Genomic DNA, 18614 nt, shown 5'->3' on the forward strand with positions numbered 1-18614 from the left:
ACCCCCTAGACCCCCTGCCTGTGACCCCTAGACCCCCTGCCTGTGACCCCCTAGACCACCTGCCTGTGACCCCCTAGACCACCCGCCTGTGACCCCTAGACCACCTGCCTGTGACCCCTAGACCCCCAGCCTGTGACCCCCTAGACCACCTGCCTGTGACCCCTAGACCACCCGCCTGTGACCCCTAGACCCCCTGCCTGTGACCCCCTAGACCACCCGCCTGTGACCCCCTAGACCCCCTGCCTGTGACCCCTTAGACACCCTGCCTGTGACCCCCTAGACCCCCAGCCGGTGACCCCCTAGACCCCAGCCTGTGACCCCCTAGACCCCCTGCCTGTGACCCCCTAGACCACCTGCCTGTGACCCCCTAGACCCCCTGCCTGTGACCCCCTAGACCACCTGCCTGTGACCACTGCCTGTGACCCCCTAGAACCCCTGCCTGTGACCCCCTAGACCACCCGCCTGTGACCCCCTAGACCCCCTGCCTGTGACCCCCTAGACCCCCTGCCTGTGACCCCCTAGACCCCCAGCCTGTGACCCCTAGACCACCCACCTGTGACCCCCTAGACCCCCTGCCTGTGACCCCCTAGACCCCCTGCCTGTGACCCCCTAGACCCCCTGCCTGTGACTCCCTAGACCACCTGCCTGTGACCCCCTAGACCCCCTGCCTGTGACCCCCTAGACCCCCTGCCTGTGACCCCCTAGACCCCAGCCTGTGACCCCCTAGACCCCCTGCCTGTGACCCCCTAGACCCCAGCCTGTGACCCCCTAGACCCCCTGCCTGTGACCCCCTAGACCCCCAGCCAGTGACCCCTAGACCCCCTGCCTGTGACCCCCTGCCTGTGACCCCCTAGACCACCTGCCTGTGACCCCTAGACCCCCTGCCTGTGACCCCCTAGACCACCTGCCTGTGACCCCCTAGACCCCCTGCCTGTGACCCCCTAGACCCCCTGCTTGTGACCCCCTAGACCACCTGCCTGTGACCCCCTAGACCACCCGCCTGTGACCCCTAGACCCCCTGCCTGTGACCCCTAGACCCCCTGCCTGTGACCCCCTAGACCCCCTGCCTGTGACCCCTAGACCCCCTGCCTGTGACCCCCTAGACCCCCTGCCTGTGACCCCCTAGACCCCCTGCCTGTGACCCCTAGACCCCCTGCTTGTGACCCCCTAGACCCCCAGCCTGTGACCCCCTAGCTATCTTAAGATCAATGCTCCAACTGTAAGTCTTTCTGGATAAGTATAAATATAAATGTAGAAATATGTAAATATCAAATTGCATATTGTATTGGTTCCAGTCAATAGATGTACTCAAATATCAGTTGAATCCAATTCAGACACCAAGCATGTATGTGTGTTTTCTCTCTTGGGTGAGAGAGCGTCTACACGTCAGCGTGGGGAGGGCATTGCTATTTTAAATGCTGTGAATGTAACAGTCGATAGTCCAGACTAGCAGCGTGCAACGGGAAGGGATGGGAGAAGCTGTTGTGTACAGGGAGGAAAATACAAACAAAAACAAGCCGTCCTCAGACGTGAGAGAAGGAATAGAACCGTCAGTAGACAAACAGGCTGAGACGAGGCACGGAGAGGAGGCACAGAGAGGAGGCACAGAGAGGAGACACAGAGAGGAGGCACAGAGAGGAGACACAGAGAGGAGGCACAGAGAGGAGACACAGAGAGGAGGCACGGAGACGAGGCACGGAGAGAGGAGACACAGAGAGGAGGCACAGAGAGGAGACACAGAGAGGAGGCACAGAGAGGAGACACCGAGAGGAGGCACAGAGAGGAGACACAGAGACGAGGCACGGAGAGAGGAGACACAGAGAGGAGGCACAGAGAGGAGATACAGAGAGGAGACACCGAGAGAGAGGAGACACAGAGAGGAGACACAGAGAGGAGACACCGAGAGGAGGCACAGAGAGGAGACACCGAGAGAGAGGAGACACCGAGAGAGAGGAGACACAGAGAGGAGACACCGAGAGGAGAAACCGAGAGGAGACACAGAGAGGAGACAGAGAGAGCGAGAGCGAGAGAGAGAGAGAGAGAGAGAGAGAGAGAGTGAGAGCGGAGCCCTTCTCATCATTCCACAAGTGACTGCTTGGTCTTGTTGGTCACAAAAAAGCGCGGAAGGACTAAAAAACGCACGAGTAAAGAGGGGATTACGACACGGACACTAGCGGGGTCTTTGGAGAGAGAAGCTGTTGCCCTTTAGGGGAGAAACATGACAGTAGTGCCCAGGGAGAACCACGATGAGACTGTGGCACTAACAGCCCTGTCCCAAGATGTGTTCGACCTGGCGGATCAGCGGACGGACCAGGAGTGCTGTGAGCGCGTGGTCATTAACATCTCCGGGCTGCTCTTTGAAACCCAGCTGAAAACGCTTGCTCAGTTCCCCACCACTTTACTGGGGGATCCGAGGAAGAGAATGCGCTTCTTTGACCCTCTGAGGAACGAGTACTTCTTCGACAGGAACCGACCCAGCTTCGACGCCATCCTCTACTTTTACCAGTCTGGCGGCCGCCTCCGGAGACCCATCAACGTACCCCTGGACATATTTATGGAGGAGATCAAATTTTACCAATTGGGAGAAGATGTGATCGAGAATTTTAAGGAGGATGAGGGATTTATAAAAGAAGAGGAGCGACCGTTGCCAGATAATGAGTTTCAACGACAGGTCTGGCTTCTGTTTGAATACCCGGAGAGTTCGGGACCCGCCAGAGGGATAGCTATTGTCTCTGTTCTGGTGATTTTAATTTCTATTGTCATCTTCTGTTTGGAGACGCTGCCTGAGTTTAGGGATGAAAAGGAGAAACATTGGGACACTGAGCTGGCGTCGAATGGAACTAACAGCTCTAAAAAGCCCAATCCATTCACAGATCCTTTCTTCATAGTGGAGACCCTGTGTATCATCTGGTTCTCCTTCGAGTTGTTCGTCAGGTTCCTAGCCTGCCCCTCCAAGCCTGCTTTTTTCAAAAACATGATGAACACCATCGACATTGTGGCCATCATGCCCTATTTCATCACCCTGGGCTTGGAGCTGGCGGAGCACCAAGGAAACGGACAGCAAGCCATGTCTCTGGCCATCCTCAGGGTCATCCGGCTGGTCAGGGTGTTCAGGATCTTCAAGCTGTCCAGACACTCCAAGGGGCTTCAGATATTAGGACAAACCCTCAAAGCCAGTATGAGAGAGTTGGGGTTGCTCATTTTCTTCCTCTTCATCGGAGTCATCCTCTTCTCCAGTGCTGTCTACTTCGCTGAAACCGACGATCCAGACTCCGGTTTCAGCTCGATCCCCGACGCGTTCTGGTGGGCTGTGGTCTCCATGACTACCGTTGGCTACGGGGACATGTGCCCGGTGACCATCGGCGGAAAGATCGTGGGGTCTCTCTGCGCCATAGCCGGTGTGCTCACCATCGCGTTACCGGTCCCCGTCATCGTGTCCAACTTCAACTACTTCTATCACCGGGAGACCGAGCACGAGGAACAGTTTCAATACACCCACGTGACGTGTGGCCAGCAGCAGCAACCGTCTTTTGGTGAATTAAAGAACAGTGACAGCCAACCATCATCGCTTTCCAAATCGGACTTAATAGCCACGGAGGACGCTGATTCTATCAAATATACCAATTGCAGCCCACAAAAAGCGCACTGCAGCCCACACAAAGCGCACTGTAGCCCACACAAAGCGTACACGGGGAAACTCACTAATGTATGATAATAGAGAAAACAGAAAATACCCGGCAATGGAAAAAAACAAGCTTAGCCTTGAAGATATTCAGAGAAACCATGCGTTTCTTTCTGTGAGTAGCATACATCTCCAATTCTGCGCTCTGGCTAGAGTAAGGTTTGGCTCTCTCTTATTTCCGGTGTCTCTTAATAATGCTGAAGGAATTAATTTTGAATAGATTGTCATAATGGTGGATGAATTATAACGTGACTCGAGATCTCACCTGAAAACAGTATTCCGTTATGCGCACAGCTCGTCTTCGCTTGTTGGTTGTAAACATCATTATGAGGCTATATTTAGCCTCATAAACAAATAAACAACAACCATGATCACCCCCCCCTCTCTCTCTCTCTATTGTAGCGCTTTACTCTCTAATTCATGTCTCATTTATTCAGCCTAATTTCGTGTCTGTATTTTTTTTCTTCCGTTTTCTAAAAGTTTACATTTTCCGTGTTTGGTGTTGATATATAATATAATAGGACCAGTTTGTCTAAAATTACTTGAATGAATCTTATACCTACAGGGCATTGTAATTACTTTTAAAACCCCCCAAGGTCACCCAGTGACTCGACCCACAAACCCCCTATTTATGTACGCCACATCCACGTAATGTGTTTTTCCATTAGACCGTTACTGAGAGCGTTTTACTGGGCAGCCAGGCAGCAGACCCTCTATCCTCTCGGTCAACTGTGATGAGGAATGGGCATAACAGAGGTCTCTCCATCCATGCAGAGATGCCGTTGTCTTTGATAGCGGAACCACACTCGTCTAAATGGTGTGTGTCCGGTCTGGGAGCTGCACATCCATTCACACCTTGACAAGCCATTGAGGATACTAGACATTACCGACAGCCCAATTGCCCTCTGAAATGACCACAGGCGCTATTCAAATGATTTATATGTACGGATCAATAACGAACAGCATCGAATTTGAATCGAATGAATCAAATATCATGCTATTGACATTGTTTACAACATTTCGTTTATTTTATTTTATTATTTTTTATTATACAATCTCACCAAAACTATATAAGTAGGTAGGTTCTATTAGTGAATAGTGCACTAGAAGAAAAGAAAAACATTCAATAATATCAAGTCTCTCAGATGATTCTTCTTCGTGAGATATTACAGATGCATGAATGAATGCGTTTAACAAGTTGACGAGGGGGGGATGAGAAGCGCACCTTGTAGTGTTCAGACAGGCGGTCAGATGGACCCAGAGCGCCGCTTTGTGGAGAGTTCGGGAACTGCAGACGTGGTGTGGAAGCCGGTTAGTTTCTATAGCAACCTTCCAGACTGTTCTGACAGGGGAAAGATGTTATTGTCTGACGTCAAGCAGAACAGAGGATGGAAGGATTTGCCTTACGACCTGATTGAAGGTGTTTTCATTGTAACCCAACGAACCCTGCGACACAGCGCCCGACTTGAGTTACGTAGAAATATGATTCAATAATAACCAAGAGGATTTTGGCAGCTATGTCCATGTCCTGGGATGAATGGTTATATATGGTGTAGTGTAGACAGGCAGAGACAGACAGAGACCTAATACTGCAGGCAGAAATATAATGATACCAGAATCAGTAGAAACCCATATTGTCATCGGTAAAAACCCTCCCCTGACTCCAAGGCCACAGCTTATTGGCCACTTAAATAAACAGTGTCATTACCATATCACTTCGCTACAGTGGATTACTACCTGACAACACTGCCTCCCTCCAACCCCGTCCATCCCCCTTCTCCATCACCATGTCACCTGACCCCATCCATCCCCCTTCTCCATCACCATGTCACCTGACCCCCTCCAACCCCCTTCTCCATCACCATGTCACCTGACCCCATCCATCCCCCTTCTCCATCACCATGTCACCTGACCCCCTCCAACCCCCTTCTCCATCCCCATGTCACCTGACCCCCTCCAACCCCCTTCCCCATCACCATGTCACCTGACCCCCTCCATCCCCCTTCTCCATCCCCATGTCACCTGACCCCCTCCAACTCCCTTCCCCCATCACCATGTCACCTGCCCCCTCCATTCCCCATCCCCCTATCACCTGATTCCACTGAACCCCTCCATTCCCCATCACCATATCACCTGACCCCCTCCATTCCCCATCCCCCTATCACCTGATTCCACTGAACCCCCTCCAACCCCTTTCTACCAGCCATGCTGTGGTGCATCTCAGCTAAAAGAGGTGGAATCATAGAACCTTTGGAATAGATTCTGACAGATATCACCGCGTCATGAGCGTACGGATGACTGACTCAGAGCCCCCCCCCCCCCCACGTTGGTTGGATTTACCGGGGGAGAGGGCGGGGACCTGCTGCAGATGACAGATGCAGAAGCCAATCAGGTTGGAATCAATAGCAAAGAAACGACATAGACCAACAGACCCTTGGACGATGCAACAGGGCGGCCAACTGCTCAGACGCCCGGACTACAACGTCTCCTGGAGGTATGATGTGGGAAGATGACCACTACAGGAGAGACAGTCACGTGGAGGTGAGTTGTAGTAGTGGAACGTCGTCACAATAAACCTGCAGCCTCCTTCCAGACAGAGCATAGACCTACAGTCATATACAGGGGGGTAGCTAGATATAGACCTACAGTTATATACAGGGAGTAGCTAGATATAGACCTACAGTCAGATACAGGGGGGTAGCTAGATATAGACCTACAGTCACATACAGGGGGGTAGCTAGATATAGACCTACAGTCACATACAGGGGAGTAGCTAGATATAGACCTACAGTCAGATACAGGGGGGTAGCTAGATATAGACCTACAGTCAGATACAGGGGGGTAGCTAGATATAGACCTACAGTCAGATACAGGGGGGTAGCTAGATATAGACCTACAGTCACATACAGGGGGGTAGCTAGATATAGACCTACAGTCACATACAGGGGAGTAGCTAGATATAGACCTACAGTCAGATACAGGGGGGTAGCTAGATATAGACCTACAGTCAGATACAGGGGGGTAGCTAGATATAGACCTACAGTCAGATACAGGGAGTAGCTAGATATAGACCTACAGTCAGATACAGGGGGGTAGCTAGATATAGACCTACAGTCAGATACAGGGGGGTAGCTAGATATAGACCTACAGTCACATACAGGGGAGTAGCTAGATATAGACCTACAGTCAGATACAGGGGGGTAGCTAGATATAGACCTACAGTCAGATACAGGGGAGTAGCTAGATATAGACCTACAGTCAGATACAGGGGGGTAGCTAGATATAGACCTACAGTCATATACAGGGGTAGCTAGATATAGACCTACAGTCATATACAGGGGGGTAGCTAGATATAGACCTACAGTCATATACAGGGGGTAGCTAGATATAGACCTACAGTCAGATACAGGGGGTAGCTAGATATAGACCTACAGTCAAATACAGGGGGGTAGCTAGATATAGACCTACAGTCAAATACAGGGGGTAGCTAGATATAGACCTACAGTCAAATACAGGGGGTAGCTAGATATAGACCTACAGTCAGATACAGGGGGTAGCTAGATATAGACCTACAGTCACATACAGGGGAGTAGCTAGATATAGACCTACAGTTATATACAGGGGGTAGCTAGATCTAGACCTACAGTCAGATACAGGGGGTAGCTAGATATAGACCTACAGTTATATACAGGGGGTAGCTAGATATAGACCTACAGTCAAATACAGGGGGTAGCTAGATATAGACCTACAGTCAGATACAGGGGGGTAGCTAGATATAGACCTACAGTCACATACAGGGGAGTAGCTAGATATAGACCTACAGTTATATACAGGGGTGTAGCTAGATCTAGACCTACAGTCAGATACAGGGGGGTAGCTAGATATAGACCTACAGTCACATACAGGGGAGTAGCTAGATATAGACCTACAGTTATATACAGGGGGGTAGCTAGATCTAGACCTACAGTCAGATACAGGGGGGTAGCTAGATATAGACCTACAGTTATATACAGGGGGGTAGCTAGATATAGACCTACAGTCAAATACAGGGGGGTAGCTAGATATAGACCTACAGTCAGATACAGGGGGGTAGCTAGATATAGACCTACAGTCACATACAGGGGAGTAGCTAGATATAGACCTACAGTTATATACAGGGGTGTAGCTAGATCTAGACCTACAGTCAGATACAGGGGGGTAGCTAGATATAGACCTACAGTTATATACAGGGAGTAGCTAGATATAGACCTACAGTCATATACAGGGGAGTAGCTAGATACAGACCTACAGTCATATACAGGGGAGTAGCTAGATATAGACCTACAGTCATATACAGGGAGTAGCTAGATATAGACCTACAGCCTCCTTCCAGACAGAGCATAGACCTACAGTCATATAGAGGGGGGTAGCTAGATATAGACCTACAATCAGATACAGGGGGGTAGCTAGATATTGACCTACAGCCTCCTTCCATACAGAGCATAGACCTACAGTCATATACAGGGGGGTAGCTAGATATAGACCAACAGTCATATACAGGGGGTAGCTAGATATAGACCTACAGCCTCCTTCCATACAGAGCATAGACCTAAAGTCATATACAGGGGGGTAGCTAGATATAGACCTACAGTCATATACAGGGGGGTAGCTAGATATAGACCTACAGCCTCCTTCCAGACAGAGCATAGACCTACAGTCATATACAGGGGGGTAGCTAGATATAGACCTACAGTCATATACAGGGGGGTAGCTAGATATAGACCTACAGCCTCCTTCCAGACAGAGCATAGACCTACAGTCATATACAGGGGGGTAGCTAGATATAGACCTACAGTCATATACAGGGGGTAGCTAGATATAGACCTACAGTCATATACAGGGGGTCCTAGATATAGACCTACAGTCATATACAGGGGGGTAGCTAGATATAGACCTACAGTCATATACAGGGGGGTAGCTAGATATAGACCTACAGCCTCCTTCCAGACAGAGCATAGACCTACAGTCATATACAGGGGAGTAGCTAGATATAGACCTACAGTCATATACAGGGGGGTAGCTAGATATAGACCTACAGCCTCCTTCCAGACAGAGCATAGACCTACAGTCATATACAGGGGTGTAGCTAGATATAGACCTACTTCCTCCTTCCAGACAGAGCATAGACCTACAGTCATATACAGGGGGGTAGCTAGATATAGACCTACAGTCATATACAGGGGGGTAGCTAGATATAGACCTACAGTCATATACAGGGGGTAGCTAGATATAGACCTACAGCCTCCTTCCAGACAGAGAATAGACCTACAGTCATATACAGGGGGGAGTAGCTAGATATAGACCTAGAGTAAGATACAGGGGAGTCGCTAGATGTAGACCTAGAGTCATATACAGGGGAGTAGCTAGATATAGACCTACAGTCATATACAGAACAGTAGCTAGATATAGACCTACAGTCATATACAGGGGGTCCTAGATATAGACCTACATTCATATACAGGGAGGAGTAGCTAGATATAGACCAAAAGTCATATACAGGGGGGTAGCTAGATATAGACCTACAGTCATATACAGAACAGTAGCTAGATATAGACCTACATTCATATTCAGGGGGGTAGCTAGATATAGACCTACAGTCAGATACAGGGGAGTAGCTACATATAGACCTACAGTCAGATATTTAACAGTAGCTAGATATAGACCTACAGTCATATACAGGGGGGTAGCTAGATATAGACCTTCAGTCAGATACAGGGGGTAGCTAGATATAGACCTTGAGTCATATACATGGGAGTAGCTAGATATAGACCTACAGTCACATACAGAACAGTAGCTAGATAGAGACATTGAGTCATATACAGGGGAGTAACTAGATATAGACCTACAGTCATATACAGAACAGTAGCTAGATATAGACCTACAGTCATATACAGAACAGTAGCTAGATAGAGACATACAGTCATATACAGGGGAGTAGCTAGATATAGACCTACAGTCAGATACATAGGGGGTGGCTAGATATAGACCTACAGTCAGATACAGGGGAGTAGCTAGATATAGACCTACAGTCATATACAGAACAGTAGCTAGATATAGACCTACAGTCATATACAGGGGGGTAGCTAGATATAGACCTACAGTCATATACAGGGGGGTAGCTAGATATAGACATACAGTCATATACAGGGGGGTAGCAAGATATAGACCTACAGTCATATACAAGGGGGTAGTCATATACAGGGGGGTAGCTAGATATAGACCTACAGTCAGATACAGAACAGTAGCTAGATATAGACCTACAGTCATATACAGGGGGTAGCTAGATATAGACCTACAGTCATATACAGGGGGGTAGCTAGATATAGACCTACAGTCAGATACAGAACAGTAGCTAGATATAGACCTACAGTCAGATACAGAACAGTAGCTAGATATAGACCTACAGTCAGATACAGAACAGTAGCTAGATATAGACCTACAGTCACATACAGGGGGGTAGCTAGATATAGACCTACAGTCAGATACAGAACAGTAGCCAGATATAGACCTACAGTCAGATACAGAACAGTAGCCAGATATAGACCTACAGTCAGATACAGAACAGTAGCCAGATATAGACCTACAGTCAGATACAGAACAGTAGCCAGATATAGACCTACAGTCAGATACAGAACAGTAGCCAGATATAGACCTACAGTCAGATACAGACCAGTAGCCAGATATAGACCTACAGTCAGATACAGAACAGTAGCCAGATATAGACCTACAGTCAGATACAGAACAGTAGCCAGATATAGACCTACAGTCAGATACAGAACCGTAGCCAGATATAGACCTACAGTCAGATACAGAACAGTAGCTAGATATAGACCTACAGTCAGATACAGAACAGTAGCCAGATATAGACCTACAGTCAGATACAGAACAGTAGCTAGATATAGACCTACAGTCACATACAGGGGGGTAGCTAGATATAGACCTACAGTCAGATACAGAACAGTAGCCAGATTAATGAATAGAGAGATCTGAATCACTGAAGTGGCTGTGTTCTCCTATTAAATGCATAACGTCCCACTGTGTTCTCCTATTAAATGCACAACGTCCCACTGTGTTCTCCTATTAAATGCACAACGTCCCACTGTGTTCTCCTATTAAATGCATAACGTCCCACTGTGTTCTCCTATTAAATGCATAACGTCCCACTGTGTTCTCCTATTAAATGCACAACGTCCCACTGTGTTCTCCTATTAAATGCACAACGTCCCACTGTGTTCTCCTATAAAATGCACAACGTCCCACTGTGATCTCCTATTAAATGCACAACGTCCCACTAACAGTTAAAGAGTCTATAGAGTATAGATCCCTGTTGTTCCCTGGTCTCTACATCCCAGCGTCGTCAAACACCCTCCCTCTCCCCTTTTTCTAGAAGGAGCCTGTATCCTCGTCCGTCCAGACAGACAGATATCTCAGGCTGCAGCGCCATTGTACCCCTCAGAAGGTCATTTACCTATGACAACACCGTGTACCTACCGGGTGGGTCTGGCTCAGAGGCAGTACCACGGTTGTCTGCTAGGTGTCAGTGTCTGCTAGGGCCCTGAGCAGTGTGAACATAGAATAGGATGTTATTGTCTGTCTGGGTACAGCGGTGGGTTCCCCTGGGTTCCCTACAGATATAGTGTCTGTCTGGGTACAGTGGTGGGTTCCCCTGGGTTCCCTACAGATATAGTGTCTGTCTGGGTACAGTGGTGGGTTCCCTACAGATATAGTGTCTGTCTGGGTACAGTGGTGGGTTCCCCTGGGTTCCCTACAGATATAGTGTCTGTCTGGGTACAGTGGTGGGTTCCCTACAGATATAGTGTCTGTCTGGGTACAGTGGTGGGTTCCCCTGGGTTCCCTACAGATATAGTGTCTGTCTGGGTACAGTGGTGGGTTCCCTACAGATATAGTGTCTGTCTGGGTATAGTGGTGGGTTCCCTGGGTTCCCTACCGATATAGTGTCTGTCTGGGTACATTGGTGGGTTCCCTACAGATATAGTGTCTGTCTGGGTACAGTGGTGGGTTCCCCTGGGTTCCCTACATATATAGTGTCTGTCTGGGTACCGTGGTGGGTTCCCTACAGATATAGTGTCTGTCTGGGTACAGTGGTGGGTTCCCTGGGTTCCCTACAGATATAGTGTCTGTCTGGGTACAGTGGTGGGTTCCCTGGGTTCCCTACAGATATAGTGTCTGTCTGGATACAGTGGTGGGTTCCCTACAGATATAGTGTCTGTCTGGGTACAGTGGTGGGTTCCCTGGGTTCCCTACAGATATAGTGTCTGTCTGGGTACAGTGGTGGGTTCCCTATAGATATAGTGTCTGTCTGGGTACAGTGGTGGGTTCCCTGGGTTCCCTACAGATATAGTATCTGTCTGGGTACAGTGGTGGGTTCCCTACAGATATAGTGTCTGTCTGGGTACAGTGGTGGGTTCCCCTGGGTTCCCTAAAGATATAGTATCTGTCTGGGTACCGTGGTGGGTTCCCTACAGATATAGTGTCTGTCTGGGTACAGTGGTGGGTTCCCCTGGGTTCCCTACAGATATAGTGTCTGTCTGGGTACAGTGGTGGGATCCCCTGGGTTCCCTACAGATATAGTGTCTGTCTGGGTACAGCGGTGGGTTCCCCTGGGTTCCCTATAGATATAGTGTCTGTCTGGGTACATTGGTGGGTTCCCTACAGATATAGTGTCTGTCTGGGTACAGTGGTGGGTTCCCCTGGGTTCCCTACATATATAGTGTCTGTCTGGGTACCGTGGTGGGTTCCCTACAGATATAGTGTCTGTCTGGGTACAGTGGTGGGTTCCCTGGGTTCCCTACATATATAGTGTCTGTCTGGGTACAGTGATGGGTTCCCTACAGATATAGTGTCTGTCTGGGTACAGTGGTGGGTTCCCTGGGTTCCCTACAGATATAGTGTCTGTCTGGGTGCCGTGGTGGTTTCACTACAGATATAGTATCTGTCTGGGTACAGTGGTGGGTTCCCCTGGGTTCCCTAAAGATATAGTATCTGTCTGGATACAGTGGTGGGTTCCCTGGGTTCCCTACAGATATAGTGTCTGTCTGGGTACAGTGGTGGGTTCCCTGGGTTCCCTACAGATATAGTATCTGTCTGGGTGCCGTGGTGGGTTCCCTACAGATATAGTGTCTGTCTGGGTGCCGTGGTGGTTTCACTACAGATATAGTATCTGTCTGGGTACAGTGGTGGGTTCCCTACAGATATAGTGTCTGTCTGGGTACAGTGGTGGGTTCCCTGGGTTCCCTACAGATATAGTATCTGTCTGGGTACAGTGGTGGGTTCCCTACAGATATAGTGTCTGTCTGGGTACAGTGGTGGGTTCCCTGGGTTCCCTACAGATATAGTATCTGTCTGGGTACAGTGGTGGGTTCCCTACAGATATAGTGTCTGTCTGGGTACAGTGGTGGGTTCCCTGGGTTCCCTACAGATATAGTATCTGTCTGGGTACAGTGGTGGGTTCCCTACAGATATAGTGTCTGTCTGGGTACAGTGGTTGGTTCCCCTGGGTTCCCCTGGGTTCCCTACAGATATAGTGTCTGTCTGGGTACAGTGGTGGGTTCCCTACAGATATAGTGTCTGTCTGGGTACAGTGGTGGGTTCCGTACAGATATAGTGTCTGTCTGCGTACAGTGGTGGGTTCCCCTGGGTTCCGTACAGATATAGTGTCTGTCAGGGTACAGTGGTGGGATCCCCTGGGTTCCCTACAGATATAGTGTCTGTCTGGGTACAGTGGTGGGTTCAATACAGATATAGTGTCTGTCTGGGTACAATGGTGGGTTCCCCTGGGTTCCCTACAGATATAGTATCTGTCTGGGTACCGTGGTGGGTTCCCTACAGATATAGTGTCTGTCTGGGTACAGTGGTGGGTTCCCTACAGATTATTATGGTGGAAAATAAGTATTTGGTCACCTACAAACAAGCAAGATTTCTGGCTCTCACAGCTCCTCTGTCCTCCACTCGTTACCTGTAGAAATGGCAAATTAATTAATTAAAAATCCTACAATGTGATTTTTTGGATTTTTTCTCCTCATTTTGTCTGCCATAGTTGAAATGTACCTATGATGAAAATTACAGGCCTCTCTCATCTTTTTAAGTGGGAGAACTTGCACAATTGGTGGCTGACTAAATACTTTTTTGCCCCACTGTATATCTGTAGAGAACCCAGCAGATGACTGTGCTGCTGGTAACAGGGCAGGGTTATGCTAATGTTACTGTCTTTGTGTGTATAGTGTGTATAGTGTGTGTGTGTGTCTTCCTGTCAGAAGTGATAAGGCAGCTGTCTCAGTAACTATAGCAACATTCCCCGCCCACCTGAGCATCTGTCTTTTTTCAGTCATTTATTTCCTGTGTGTGAGGGGTGGCAAAATCTACTCAACACTTAAATCTCTCTTGATTGATTGCTTTCATTTTACTCCTGCGACTCTTTCATTCTCTTGCTTCTTCCTGTCGTTTGTCCCTCCCGTTAAACGTGTGTCCCTCCCGTTAAACGTTACAGGAAAATGGGCTCAACGGAACACATTGTCTTTCCATTGGATCTATCAGAACGATAAAGATTCGTCCAGGATTTAACGCCGGTTGACTATTTGTTAGGCCTTCTTTCTGATTGGTGTTCATTTTTTTAGGCCTTCTTTCTGATTGGTGTTCATTTTTTTAGGCCTTTCTGATTGGTGTTACATTTTTTAGGCCTACTTTCTGATTGGTGTTCAGTTTTTTAGGCCTTCTTTCTGATTGGTGTTAATTTTTTTAGGCCTTCTTTCTGATTGGTGTTCATTTTTTTAGGCCTTCTTTCTGATTGGTGTTCATTTTTTTAGGCCTTCTTTCTGATTGGTGTTCATTTTTGTTTGTTTGTTTGTTTGTTGTTGGTGCAATTAACTAAAGTAATAATTTAATACATTTGAAATGTTTACAAATTAGATTAGGGATAAAATTAAAGCATCTTGTGAAAACTAAACACTGGGTTGATACTGATATAATGTCTGATCTGGAAAAAAACAATGTAGATTATGTTTAGAGGTGTAATCTAGAACCAAGCTGTTGATTATTCATCCGAGGGTTATCCTGCTATTGACACACTTGTTGAATTATGCAACAGAATGTTGACAACAACAGTATTAAATGAGAAAGTCTAGACAGAGCAGGTTACAGCCATGCTCCTCCCCTTTATGTTAATATATTCAGATATACAGACAGGCAGGTGGCAGGCGTGTTTATGCAAATGAGGCACATATAGTTTAATTTTAATTTTAACACATCTAAAAAAAAGATACCTGCTATAATAAAGAAAATGTATATATGGACAAGAAATTGACTACCTGAAATTCCAAAATCACTGAAGTCGAGGTGTTATTTGTCCGTAAAATGTTTCATCTGCTAGAACCCTGTCAATACCTGATGGAGATCGGAGGATATTCATTCCGTTGTTCAACTTGTTGCATTTATTAGAAATGTTTTGAAAACCCGTTTAACAATGTTGATGATCGTTGCTGGTATCAAACCCCTTCCTCTCTCTAGAACTGTTGTATGGAGCGAACCTTCTCATTTCTCACAACGACAGACATATAGACGGTAATACGTTGATTCTGATAGCTGGAGTTGGGTAGGCAGACATACTGTATGTTTTATCCATGAGACCTGAGACCATGTGTGACTTGCATTGGCTTTGAGAGCCAGGCAGGTGGCAAGTCCCATTATAGTCTACTCCCACAGCCCTTCCCCCACAGACAGACAGGTGGCAGTATAGTCTACTCCCACAGCCCTTCCCCCACAGACAGACAGGTGGCAGGTCCCAGTATAGTCTACTCCCACAGCCCTTCCCCCACAGACAGACAGGTCCCAGTATAGTCTACTCCCACAGCCCTTCCCCCACAGACAGACAGGTCCCAGTATAGTCTACTCCCACAGCCCTTCCCCCACAGACAGACAGGTGCCAGGTCCCATTATAGTCTACTCCCACAGCCCTTCCCCCACAGACAGACAGGTGGCAGGTCCCAGTATAGTCTACTCCCACAGCCCTTCCCCCACAGACAGACAGGTGGCAGGTCCCAGTATAGTCTACTCCCACAGCCCTTCCCCCACAGACAGACAGGTGGCAGGTCCCAGTATAGTCTACTCCCACAGCCCTTCCCCACAAACAGACAGGTGGCAGGTCCCAGTATAGTCTACTCCCACAGCCCTTCCCCCACAGACAGACAGGTGGCAGGTCCCAGTATAGTCTACTCCCACAGCCCTTCCCCCACAGACAGACAGGTCCCAGTATAGTCTACTCCCACAGCCCTTCCCCCACAGACAGACAGGTGGCAGGTCCCAGTATAGTCTACTCCCACAGCCCTTCCCCCACAGACAGAAAGGTCCCAGTATAGTCTACTCCCACAGCCCTTCCCCCACAGACAGAAAGGTCCCAGTATAGTCTACTCCCACAGCCCTTCCCCCACAGACAGACAGGTAGCAGGTCCCAGTATAGTCTACTCCCACAGCCCTTCCCCCACAGACAGACAGGTCCCAGTATAGTCTACTCCCACAGCCCTTCCCCCACAGACAGACAGGTCCCAGTATAGTCTACTCCCACAGCCCTTCCCCCACAGACAGACAGGTAGCAGTATAGTCCACTCCCACAGCCCTTCCCCCACAGACAGACAGGTCCCAGTATAGTCTACTCCCACAGCCCTTCCCCCACAGACAGACAGGTCCCAGTATAGTCTACTCCCACAGCCCTTCCCCCACAGACAGACAGGTCCCAGTATAGTCTACTCCCACAGCCCTTCCCCCACAGACAGACAGGTCCCAGTATAGTCTACTCCCACAGCCCTTCCCCCACAGACAGAAAGGTCCCAGTATAGTCTACTCCCACAGCCCTTCCCCCACAGACACACAGGTCCCAGTATAGTCCACTCCCACAGCCCTTCCCCCACAGACAGACAGGTGACAGGTCCCAGTATAGTCTACTCCCACAGCCCTTCCCCCACAGACAGACAGGTGGCAGGTCCCAGTATAGTCTACTCCCACAGCCCTTCCCCCACAGACAGACAGGTCCCAGTATAGTCTACTCCCACAGCCCTTCCCCCACAGACAGACAGGTGGCAGGTCCCAGTATAGTCTACTCCCACAGCCCTTCCCCCACAGACAGACAGGTCCCAGTATAGTCTACTCCCACAGCCCTTCCCCCACAGACAGACAGGTGGTAGGTCCCAGTATACTCTACTCCCACAGCCCTTCCCCCACAGACAGACAGGTGCCAGGTCCCATTATAGTCTACTCCCACAGCCCTTCCCCCACAGACAGACAGGTGGCAGGTCCCAGTATAGTCTACTCCCACAGCCCTTCCCCCACAGACAGACAGGTGGCAGGTCCCAGTATAGTCTACTCCCACAGCCCTTCCCCCACAGACAGACAGGTGGCAGGTCCCAGTATAGTCTACTCCCACAGCCCTTCCCCCACAAACAGACAGGTGGCAGGTCCCAGTATAGTCTACTCCCACAGCCCTTCCCCCACAGACAGAAAGGTCCCAGTATAGTCTACTCCCACAGCCCTTCCCCCACAGACAGACAGGTGGCAGGTCCCAGTATATTCTACTCCCACAGCCCTTCCCCCACAGACAGACAGGTCCCAGTATAGTCTACTCCCACAGCCCTTCCCCCACAGACAGGCAGGTGGCAGGTCCCAGTATAGTCTACTCCCACAGCCCTTCCCCCACAGACAGACAGGTCCCAGTATAGTCTACTCCCACAGCCCTTCCCCCACAGACAGACAGGTGGCAGGTCCCAGTATAGTCTACTCCCACAGCCCTTCCCCCACAGACAGGCAGGTCCCAGTATAGTCCACTCCCACAGCCCTTCCCCCACAGACAGACAGGTGGCAGGTCCCAGTATAGTCCACTCCCACAGCCCTTCCCCCACAGACAGACAGGTGGCAGGTCCCAGTATAGTCTACTCCCACAGCCTTTCCCCCACAGACAGACAGGTCCCATTATAGTCTACTCCCACAGCCCTTCCCCCACAGACAGACAGGTGGCAGGTCCCAGTATAGTCTACTCCACAGAGACGGCCAGGCTCTCTGAGGCACACTGAGTCAACAGTCAGTCTCACTGCACAGAGACGGACAGGCTCTCTGAGGCACACTGAGTCAACTGTCAGTCTCACTGCACAGAGACGGCCAGGCTCTCTGAGGCACACTGAGTCAACTGTCAGTCTCACTGCACAGAGACAGACAGGCTCTATCAGGCACACTGAGTCAACAGTCAGTCTCACTGCACAGAGACGGCCACACTCTCTGAGGCACACTGAGTCAACAGTCAGTCTCACTGCACAGAGACGGCCAGGCTCTCTGAGGCACACTGAGTCAACAGTCAGTCTCACTGACTGTTATGCTGGCTTTACAGAAAGCCAAAAGAGACAATTTATGCTTGATCCCGAAAACGCGGTCATAGGCTTTGTAAGGAGGATGTGACGCAATTGCGTGGCCTCCGGAGGCCATGCAGAGGCCAAATCAAGCTCCGTACGCGCAGTGTTGTGTGACACTCACATTCTGTAACAACGTGGAGGGCTCCATATACACTATGTATACAAAAGTATGTGGACACCCCATTCAAATTAGTGGATTCAGCTATATCAGTCACACTCGTTGCTGACAGGTGTATAACATCGAGCAGACAGCCATGCAATCTCCATAGACAAACAGGGTCAGTAGAATGGCCTTACTGGAGAGCTCAGTGACCTTCAACGTGGCACTTTCATAGGATGCCGTCTTTCCAACAAGTCAGTTTGTCAGATTTCTGTCCTGCTAGAGCTGCCCCCGGTCGACTGTAAGTGCTGTTATTGTGAAGTGGAAGCGTCTAGGAGCAACAACGGCTCAGCCGCGAAGTGGTAGGCCACACAAGCTCACAGAA

At 49.3% G+C, this 18614-nt stretch overlaps 1 protein-coding gene across 1 annotated transcript in view; it reads left to right on the forward strand.

Moving 5' to 3' along the window:
* The first annotated feature begins 1445 nt into the window (after positions 1-1445).
* The window catches only part of LOC135535094 (shaker-related potassium channel tsha2-like), a 37407-nt gene continuing 20238 nt past the window's right edge, over positions 1446-18614 (forward strand). Inside the window, exon 1 of the mRNA XM_064961817.1 lies at positions 1446-6223. Coding sequence (XP_064817889.1) covers positions 2219-3712 — 1494 coding nt within the window. The 5' untranslated portion in view covers positions 1446-2218 and the 3' untranslated portion in view covers positions 3713-6223. The remainder of the gene's footprint in view (positions 6224-18614) is intronic.

This window comes from Oncorhynchus masou, unplaced genomic scaffold (genome assembly GCF_036934945.1).
Source record: "Oncorhynchus masou masou isolate Uvic2021 unplaced genomic scaffold, UVic_Omas_1.1 unplaced_scaffold_443, whole genome shotgun sequence".
Classification (NCBI taxonomy): Eukaryota; Metazoa; Chordata; class Actinopteri; order Salmoniformes; family Salmonidae; genus Oncorhynchus; species Oncorhynchus masou.